The 10,000-nt window shown below is 40.6% G+C and overlaps 1 protein-coding gene across 1 annotated transcript in view; it reads right to left on the minus strand.

The window, feature by feature from the left end:
• Nucleotides 1-10,000, minus strand: part of deaf1 (DEAF1 transcription factor) — a gene marked incomplete at its 3' end in the record, with an annotated part of 14,863 nt that overhangs the window by 2,034 nt on the left and 2,829 nt on the right. The window contains exons 4-10 of the mRNA XM_079684567.1: nucleotides 8,194-8,343; nucleotides 7,162-7,301; nucleotides 4,003-4,068; nucleotides 2,337-2,381; nucleotides 1,603-1,726; nucleotides 906-1,052; nucleotides 186-512 (exon numbers count right to left, since the gene is read on the minus strand). Coding sequence (XP_079540693.1) covers nucleotides 186-512; nucleotides 906-1,052; nucleotides 1,603-1,726; nucleotides 2,337-2,381; nucleotides 4,003-4,068; nucleotides 7,162-7,301; nucleotides 8,194-8,343 — 999 coding nt within the window. The remainder of the gene's footprint in view (nucleotides 1-185; nucleotides 513-905; nucleotides 1,053-1,602; nucleotides 1,727-2,336; nucleotides 2,382-4,002; nucleotides 4,069-7,161; nucleotides 7,302-8,193; nucleotides 8,344-10,000) is intronic.

A 10,000-nucleotide genomic window follows, 5' to 3' on the forward strand; every position in this document is an offset into this window, starting at 1 on the left:
TGCAGAACTTCACTGTATCGCTCCGTACGGTATTAATGTACACAATATCTGTTTTTTATTCTGTTCATCTTTTTTTGTTTGTATTACTGCAAATTGTATTCCATATTTTATTCCGTTCTATTTCTATGTAAATATTGCTATATTTTTTATTATTCTTAATAAGTTCTGATTCTGATACACAGCACGTTTACAATTCTGTGTGTGCGTGTATATGTGTGTGTGTGTGTGTCTCTCTGCGCTCACCTCCTTCCTGCCGCCCTGACCTTTGACCCCCGTGCACTCTGAGTGTTTGGCCTGTTCTATCAGAGCCTTCAGCTGCTGCACGTTGCTCTGCAGAGTGTTGGCCATGTCCTCCAGGTACAGCCAGCTGCTGCTCCGCCCCCCCTCGCTGACCCCGCCCCCCTCCAGGGCCCCCATCAGCAGCCCCCCCCCCGATGGTGACCCCACCGTCACCGCCATCTTGGCCTGCAGCGACTGGGGGGCCACGGCAAGGGCAGGAAGCGCCGTGAGCACTGAGGGAAGGAGAAAAGAAAAAAAGGAAAGTTTTGAGACATATTTTGGTGTTTTTTATAAAGCACTATAAAAACCTCCAAAGTGCTGTACAGTCAAACAAACAAACACATACAAAAATCACACAGCTCACACACCATAAAACAAGTAAAGACAATAGACAATTTAAAAGCAACACAAGCAACAATCTAAAAGATGTCAGTACGCTAAGGAGAAGACGGAAAACAAAGGAGAGTATTCAGAAATAATTTGGTGTTTTTCCTAAATGTTTGAATCAAAGGAGATTCTCTTAGTTCGACAACTCAGAATCAGAAACGGGTTTACACAGACGAGGAATTAGCCTTGGTGTATATGGTGCATACACATACAGTGTGATGATATGGGAGATGAGGTACCTGCGTTGCTGGTGAACACCTCGCTCTGGGCCGAGCTCTCCGACATGATGGCAGCAGCAGCGGCGGCCGTGACAGCGTCACTCTGAGCCGGGCGGTCAAAGGTCAACGTGCCCGAGGTCGTGAACTGTCCCGACGGAGACACCGTGACTGAAGGAGAAGAAGAAGACACACTTTATGAACTCCTCCGGGGAACTTTACAGGATGTTAAATATTTTTTAATTGGCGAAACCTCTAGGTTTTACACTAAGTGGCAACCTTCTTCAAATATCTCTCATTTGTGTCTACTGATTAATTGACACGCCCCCCTTTCCCTCTTTATTAAACTTTTAGTTTTTGTCTTTGTACTGTTAGTCTGTGTTTTGGTTATAATTGGGATTTAAATATTGTAGGTTCCTTAAAGTGAAGGTTAACTATGTATGGCTTCAGTTGATCAATAGTAGAGACTAAGCTGAACACTAGTAGCTTTGAACTGTTGAACATTTGTAACTGTGGTTCCTATCAATGTACCAAATGTCTTTTCTACGTGTCTTCAATACAAATACATTAAAAAAAAAAACTTTACAGAATGTCGTCAAATAATAATAAATGAATATAGATATAATATTTGTTCTCCAAAGGCTTTAAAGTGCTGATAAAACCACAGACTATCTTTTGTCTTCCTCTGCGGCCTCACTAATCTCACATCAGTGTGACGTACATGTTGTCCCCGGAGACAGCGTGATGTTTTTGGCGGATGAAAGATCCTTCTTCGGGGAAACGACCAGAGAATCGTTGTCCTTCTTCCGTCTCTTGTACGGGACGAAGAGGCGGACCGGACCCGTCTGAAGAAAACATGAAATTAAATCAACACGACAAAAAAAAAAAGTGTTGACGCTTCTAAGAGGTCGTATTACTGTTCTGTTGGCTGTCTCTGTCCTGTGTGTGTTCTACAGGTTTTAGTGCATGTATGTTCTGCAAAGGCTGAAATCCCTGTGTTCCCGCCACCTGCCTGAAACACCTTAATGTGACTCCTTTGTTTACTTCACAACTGTGTTTGCTTCTAGTGGCTTGCACTTCAACACATTATACTATCAGGAGGCGTGTGGCGCAGTGGGTTGTGCGTGTGTGTTAGGATCAGGGGGTCACAGGTTCAAACCCCACTGCAGTCAGCATGTCGTTGTGTCCCTGAGACACTTCACCCTAATTGCTCCTGTGGGGGTTGTCCACAGTATTGAGTATGTAAGTTGCTTTGGATAAAAACGTCTAACAAGTGTCATGTAATGTAATACGTGATAGGCTAAGGGGCGGGACATCTCTAAGCGGTTGACCAATCACAACAGAGCCGGCCAGCTAACCAATCAGAGCAGACCGGGCTCTGGTTTCAGACAGAGGGTGAAAAGAGGTGCTGCAGCACAGGCAGTATGAGGAACATGTCGTGAATGCTAAACGTACCATGCTGATGTTTTCTGCTACCAGAGGCTCTTCATCCTTTGCACACTGAAGAGAGAAGCAGAAACACACACAGAGCGAGTTTTACTGTCTGACTGGTTATTTATTTAAATCAACAATTATTCATTACATGTAGTTTATCAGACATCAGAAAGGACAGCAATCCTTACACCTGTTTTTAAAGTACGACCAGACAAACTTATTTAGTACAGAAAGTGGATTAAAACTCAAGCATTTCTCATATTTAATTTTAGTATATTTAAATGTTTACAGGTAAACCTATACGTCATCCATGTTCAATGTAGATATTTATTTATTTATCATTGTTTTATTTGTATGTATGTATCTTTGTGTATGCACCAAAAACACCAAGACAAATTCCTCGTATGTGTTAACCTACTTGGCAATAAACCTGGTTCTGGTTCTGATTTTGTAAGCGTACTTAAAATAAAAAATCCTAAAAAGCTTTAACCTCTTAAGCCCCGAAGCTGTTTTTCAGGTCTCAGGCTCGAAAATGACATTCCCAGAACAAATGACCATATCTTCCCTTCTAAAAGGGTTACATTAATAATCTTTGTTCTCAAAGCAATGATGAACCTGTGAGTTGGATGTAGAAAAGTCAGATTCAGTATAGATGTTTTTTATTTTAAAGTAAATTCAGATTGAACATAGTAAAAAACTGTAAATGATTTTGTCTGTCCAACAAAATAAACCATTACTTATAGTGAAAACTACCCTTGAATGATGGGATGGTAGAATAAAAGCTTTAGGAATCCAAACTATAACATATAATAAGTACCCTGTATCAAGATTGATGCAAAACAAGTGAAATTTGACCTTTTTAGAGAGATTTAGCAAAAAAGAACCCACTTCTGGGGTCATTTGGGTGGATTTGACCTATCTCTAGTCCCCCTTGGTCGATTTTGATGATTGACACCTCTTTTGAACTGTTAGAGCCAATATAATCGAGGGGGGGTTCCACATACACACACACGTTACCAAATAAGGAGTGACGCCTAGCCAAAACAGGAAGCTGCGATACAATACGTTTAATATCTAGCTAGTGTCTTCTGGTGGGAGACACCAGGACATGATAAAAAACATGATGTCATTATTTTAAATATGGAAAGACTTCTGGTTTTAATGGCTGTTTGTTTTCATGTAACACATATTTCTCACCTTGAGATCATAACCGTTTAATTTAGGCCTTTTTCAAACTTCCAAGACTTTGTAGAGATCGTTACAGAAGCCTCATTTTATTTGAATAATGTGATATTTTGGACAGGTGTTTTGCTTTGTCCCAGCAGCAGAGGACAGAAACAGAAATGGATGTAATGAGCTGTGGTTTTGTCCTGTGTTTCTGGGAAGGAAGACAAATCTAATTATTGTTCTCATCAGAGCGCTCCTGTAATATTCTGAGTGCAGGAAGCAAAACAAAGCATCTTATCTCAAAGTGTATCTGCAGTTACCTTAAAACCCAGTTACACAATGACAAATGATGAACCACAGGTGGAGGAAGGGCTCCGACCTTTCAGAAGTACAATTTGTTTTAACATCATATACAAATGTAAAGATCAATGTTCTAAAGGCTAGTTACGGAAACACTGGCATCACAATATCATCTCAAAGTACCAAACGTAAAAGAACAATCCTGAGAAACGTTACTCACCCCCGTCAGGTCATCACAGCAGGCTGCACACGTACAGGAGGCAGCGTGAGGGTTCAGGATACGCTCCTACACACACACACACACACACACACACACACACACACACACACACACACACACACACACACACACACACACACACACACACACACACACACACACACACACACACACACACACACACACACACACACACACACACACACACACACACACACACACACACACACACACACACACACACACACACACACACACACACACACACACACACACACACACACACACACACACACACACACACACACACACACACACACAAATAAAAATAGTGAATAATTACTTCGGTATGAGTGCAGCAGTACGTTGTGTTAATACTAAGTTACGAGTGTAGTATTACAGTATATAAATACTGCAGTATGGTGCAGGGCTGCTCGATTATGGCAAACATGATAATCTCGATTATTTGGTTCAATAATTGATATCACGATTATTAAAAACATTTACTTTGAAAACATCCATTTATTGAAAAAAAATAAAATAAAATTTGAACGGTTGATTACCCTGAACCTTAAAGGTGGGGTAGGTAATTTTGCAGAAACCAGCTCGAGTACGCTAGTATTTGAAAGTACACAACCGGAACAAATCTGCCACTTCCTTACAGAGCCCCTCCTCCAACACACACGAACGCGCACATGACCAATGAGGGCACGAGATAAGTTTGTGCACAGATGGAAGGCTGACAGGCAGGTAGGCCATCCAGTTACTTTAGCCGGGCCGGCTCAGATGATTGGTCGTGCTTTGTACAGCGCCACGGCTTCCACAGGTGACTTTTCTTTATGGGTTTATTGTCAAAGCATTTAATATATTCATTGCTATCGGGATGTTAAGAGCATTCCATGGAATATAACAAAAAAATTATCCCGCACCTTTAAGTATAATTCAACTGAAAAACCAATACAAAAATTATTACAAATAAATGAATTAAAAAAATTAAAATAGATAAAATTAAATAAATAATCGTTTTATTTCGATTATGTTGTTTTCATAATCGTTGCAAGCTAAAATCGTAATTGCGATTAAAATACGATTAATTGAGCAGCCCTAGTATGGTGGCAGTACTACAGTGTATTAATACTGCAGTGGTTCACTCCCATTGAGTTTCAGTAGTACAGTGTATTACAGTATATAAATACTGCAGTATGTGCTCAGTAGTAAAGTGTATTATCACTGCAGTAGTACAGAGTGTTAATGATGTCGTGTGGCAGTAGTACAGAGTGTTAATGATGTCGTGTGGCAGTAGTACAGAGTGTTAATGATGTCGTGTGGCAGTAGTCCAGAGTGTTAATGATGTCGTGTGGCAGTAGTACAGAGTGTTAATGATGTCGTGTGGCGGTAGTCCAGAGTGTTAATGATGTCGTGTGGCAGTAGTACAGAGTGTTAATGATGTCGTGTGGCAGTAGTACAGAGTGTTAATGATGTCGTGTGGCAGTAGTACAGAGTATTAATGATGTCGTGTGGCAGTAGTACAGAGTGTTAATGATGTCGTGTGGCAGTAGTACAGAGTGTTAATGATGTCGTGTGGCAGTAGTACAGAGTGTTAATGATGTCGTGTGGCAGTAGTACAGAGTGTTAATGATGTCGTGTGGCCGTAGTACAGAGTGTTAATGATGTCGTGTGGCAGTAGTACAGAGTGTTAATGATGTCGTGTGGCAGTAGTACAGAGTGTTAATGATGTCGTCTGGCAGTAGTACAGAGTGTTAATGATGTCGTGTGGCAGTAGTACAGAGTGTTAATGATGTCGTGTGGCAGTAGTCCAGAATGTTAATGATGTCGTGTGGCAGTAGTCCAGAGTATTAATGATGTCGGTGGCAGTAGTACAGAGTGTTAATGGTGTCGTGTGGCAGTAGTCCAGAGTATTAATGATGTCGGTGGCAGTAGTACAGAGTGTTAATGATGTCGTGTGGCAGTAGTACAGAGTATTAATGATGTCGTGTGGCAGTAGTACAGAGTATTAATGATGTCGTGTGGCAGTAGTACAGAGTGTTAATGATGTCGTGTGGCAGTAGTCCAGAGTGTTAATGATGTCGTGTGGCAGTAGTACAGAGTGTTAATGATGTCGTGTGGCAGTAGTCCAGAGTGTTAATGATGTCGTGTGGCAGTAGTACAGAGTGTTAATGATGTCGTGTGGCAGTAGTCCAGAGTGTTAATGATGTCGTGTGGCAGTAGTACAGAGTGTTAATGATCTCGTGTGGCAGTAGTCCAGAGTGTTAATGATGTTGTGTGGCAGTAGTACAGAGTATTAATGATGTCGTGTGGCAGTAGTACAGAGTGTTAATGATGTCGTGTGGCAGTAGTACAGAGTGTTAATGATGTCGTGTGGCAGTAGTATAGAGTATTAATGATGTCGTGTGGCAGTAGTACAGAGTGTTAATGATGTCGTGTGGCAGTAGTACAGAGTGTTAATGATGTCGTGTGGCAGTAGTACAGAGTATTAATGATGTCGTGTGGCAGTAGTACAGAGTGTTAATGATGTCGTGTGGCAGTAGTATAGAGTATTAATGATGTCGTGTGGCAGTAGTCCAGAGTGTTAATGATGTCGTGTGGCAGTAGTACAGAGTGTTAATGATGTTGTGTGGCAGTAGTACAGAGTATTAATGATGTCGTGTGGCAGTAGTACAGAGTATTAATGATGTCGGTGGCAGTAGTACAGAGTGTTAATGATGTCGTGTGGCAGTAGTACAGAGTATTAATGATGTCGTGTGGCAGTAGTACAGAGTGTTAATGATGTCGTGTGGCAGTAGTACAGAGTGTTAATGATGTCGGTGGCAGTAGTACAGAGTGTTAATGATGTCGTGTGGCAGTAGTCCAGAGTGTTAATGATGTCGTGTGGCAGTAGTCCAGAGTGTTAATGATGTCGTGTGGCAGTAGTACAGAGTGTTAATGATGTCGTGTGGCAGTAGTACAGAGTGTTAATGATGTCGTGTCGCAGTAGTACAGAGTATTAATGATGTCGTGTGGCAGTAGTCCAGAGTGTTAATGATGTCGTGTTAGTAGTACAGAGTGTTAATGATGTCGTGTGGCAGTAGTACAGAGTGTTAATGATGTCGTGTGGCAGTAGTACAGTATGTTATGAATGCAGTATTGAGCCAGTAGTACCTGTATGAGGCAGAGCAGCGGCCTGCCGGCGTATCGGATGCTTCTCTTCCAGTCTTTGCTGCTCGCTCGCCCCGCCAGACCTTCAAACTCTGTGGGAGTGTACCACTGCTGGTTGTGTCTGATGCAGCGGCCCTTCCCCCCTGAACACAACAACACAACAACACACAACAAATCAACAACACACAACAAATCAACAACACAACACCGTCAGTGTGGGTTAAAGCACTCAAGAAACGCAGTAACAGAGTCGTGAAGTGAGGGATTCAGTACGGCTGCAAATATAACATAATATCAGATTAGAAATTATTTTCATTTGTTCCATTTATGCACATTCTTTGACCTCTACTTTTGCATTAAGTTATTAATAATGGACTTAGACTCAGAGCCTTTAGATTTAGATTTTTTTATTTTTTTTTATTTTTGTGCTGTCGCAGTCCATTTTTGTTTTTGTTTGTTTCATTTATTTTTTGTTTTGTCTTTGTTTTTTATCCTGTCGGACTCTAATCACATTGTTGTCATCCTCATTTGTTTGCCGACTGCTATTGTGCTGTCTGTCTGTCTGGCTGTTTGTTTATAAAAGAACTAAAATAAAAAGTTTTTAAAAAAAAGAATACAAAAAAAGAAATTATTTTCATGGCATGTTTATTTTCTAGATGAGTTGATTATTTGTAATGTGTAAGAAAAGTAGAAAATGTCATTAATGGTTTCTAATGAAAGGGCCTCTTTAAGTCTATCTGCAAAGAGAGAAAACTAATAATTGCATTTCTCCTACGCCTAGACATTCTTATTTTGATTTCAACATCTAATTATGCGTGTTGCAAGATTGCAATCCTACATGGTACACGTGTTTGTCCCGCACTTTAAGTCAAAACTGCTCCACCAATTGAAAATCTGCTCAAACATTGAAGAGAACTTTGGGATGTTAGCTTTTGCAGACCATTTACATGCACAAAAACTAAAATGACAAACATACAGGAGAGGGGAAACCACATCAAAGCACAATGGGGCCTCTTTGTCTTCAGCCGGACTCACCTGACCCCAGCCGGTTCTTGTAGAGGACCCCACTGGAGTTCCTGCAGCGCACCGGCAGCTCGCTGTTGTAAACCGAAGGGTCCCAGTTGTACTTGGAGCAGGAGTCTTTGTCCTGGGGGGGCATCAGAGGAGTGGGATGAGTCTGAGAGCCTGAGGGAAACACACACACAGGTCGGTCTGAGAGAGGGACACCACTTTGTTAAAAAGAGTGGTGGGGACACTCCTTCAAGATAAAAACCCCACAAATAACACATATAGATACAGCATGCTTACTAAGGCTGCACGATATTGGAAGAAACAGACATTGCGATTTTTTTTTATTATATATATTGCGATATGAAAACATACAAGAATTGAAGAAAAGACAGTTTTTTTCCCCGCAAACCATCCTTTCTTAAACTTTAATGCTATACAATTGGTATTTTTGTAACTATATTTAACCGGATTAATCTGGATCTTAAGTTATCAGAGCAACAAGCTGAGCTAGCTCGGTTAGCAGCGCCGAACTGGAGAAACACATGAAACGACTTTATTCAGTGTTTCTACCTTTAATCTCCGGGTCCGGTTGCTTTGGAGATTTGATTGTGATTGGTGGTTTGCTGTCACTCACTCAACTACCCCTGACATGAGAGCCGCGCACGTTTTCCTTTTGTAGCAAGCAGCTAAATAATTGTAACATGACGTGTTTGAGTTCATTTGCCTACTTAATATCGCAAGTCCTAAAAATGTTTTTAAAAATTTAAATGAAAAAGAATCGCAAGTCCTGCCATGTGAATATCGCGCATGCGCATATCGCGATTATCGTCACGACACGATATATCGTGCAGCCCTAATGCTTACCATAACAATGTTGACAACAAATGTAGCACCTATGCTACGCTGCTGCAAAACCGGGAGCAACTATTCTCTCTTCCATTATTACTAATATTAAACTTGTTGCAGGTCAAAATTGCACCACTTGGGTCACCAGACATACACCCAAAGAAGTGTGGACAGTCCTTGAGATTGTACATGTAAACACTAAACAGTGTAGATTATTTGTGCACGCTATTTTCAGAACATTTTAAACTAATTATCCTAAAAGTCCCCAGTATAAAGGAGGCCTATGGACACTTCTACCACTCAGGTGTTTTATAAACTGCTTTAACATGGACACGTCAGAACCAGTGGAGTGTTGTCAGTGCTAGTCACTTCGTAGATTTACTCAAGTACTGTTCAATTTTTAGGTACTTGTACTTTACTTGAGTATTTTAACTTCTTGCTACTTTGTACTTGTACTCCACTACATGTATTTAATACCTTTAGTTACTTTACAGATGTGGATGAATGATGTGACATATAATCAAGTGTTAAATCAGACTTTAGTTCCACCTGGAGTAAATCCACAAGCTACCCTGCAGTATACAAAGTCATTCAAACTAGCTGCTCCTTTACCAGCTTTGAGAACACTTTAATGATCAATCATTATAAAACATATCATAGATATTATTCTGAAATGGACCAATCTGCACAACGACTACTTTTACTGTCGCTACTTTCACTATATTTTGATGAGAATACTTTTCTACTTTTACTTGAGGAACATTTTGAATGCAGTACTTTTACTGAAACAGAGTATTCCTACACTCTGGTACTTCTACTTTTACTCAAGTACAAGATCTGAGTACTTCTACTTTTACTCAAGGACAAGATCTGAGTACTTCTACTTTTACTCAAGTACAAGATCTGAGTACTTCTACTTTTACTCAACGACAAGATCTGAGTACTTCTACTTTTACTCAAGTACAAGATCTGAGTACTTCTACTT

The sequence above is a fragment of the Notothenia rossii genome (genome assembly GCF_949606895.1).
Source record: "Notothenia rossii genome assembly, chromosome: 5".
Classification (NCBI taxonomy): Eukaryota; Metazoa; Chordata; class Actinopteri; order Perciformes; family Nototheniidae; genus Notothenia; species Notothenia rossii.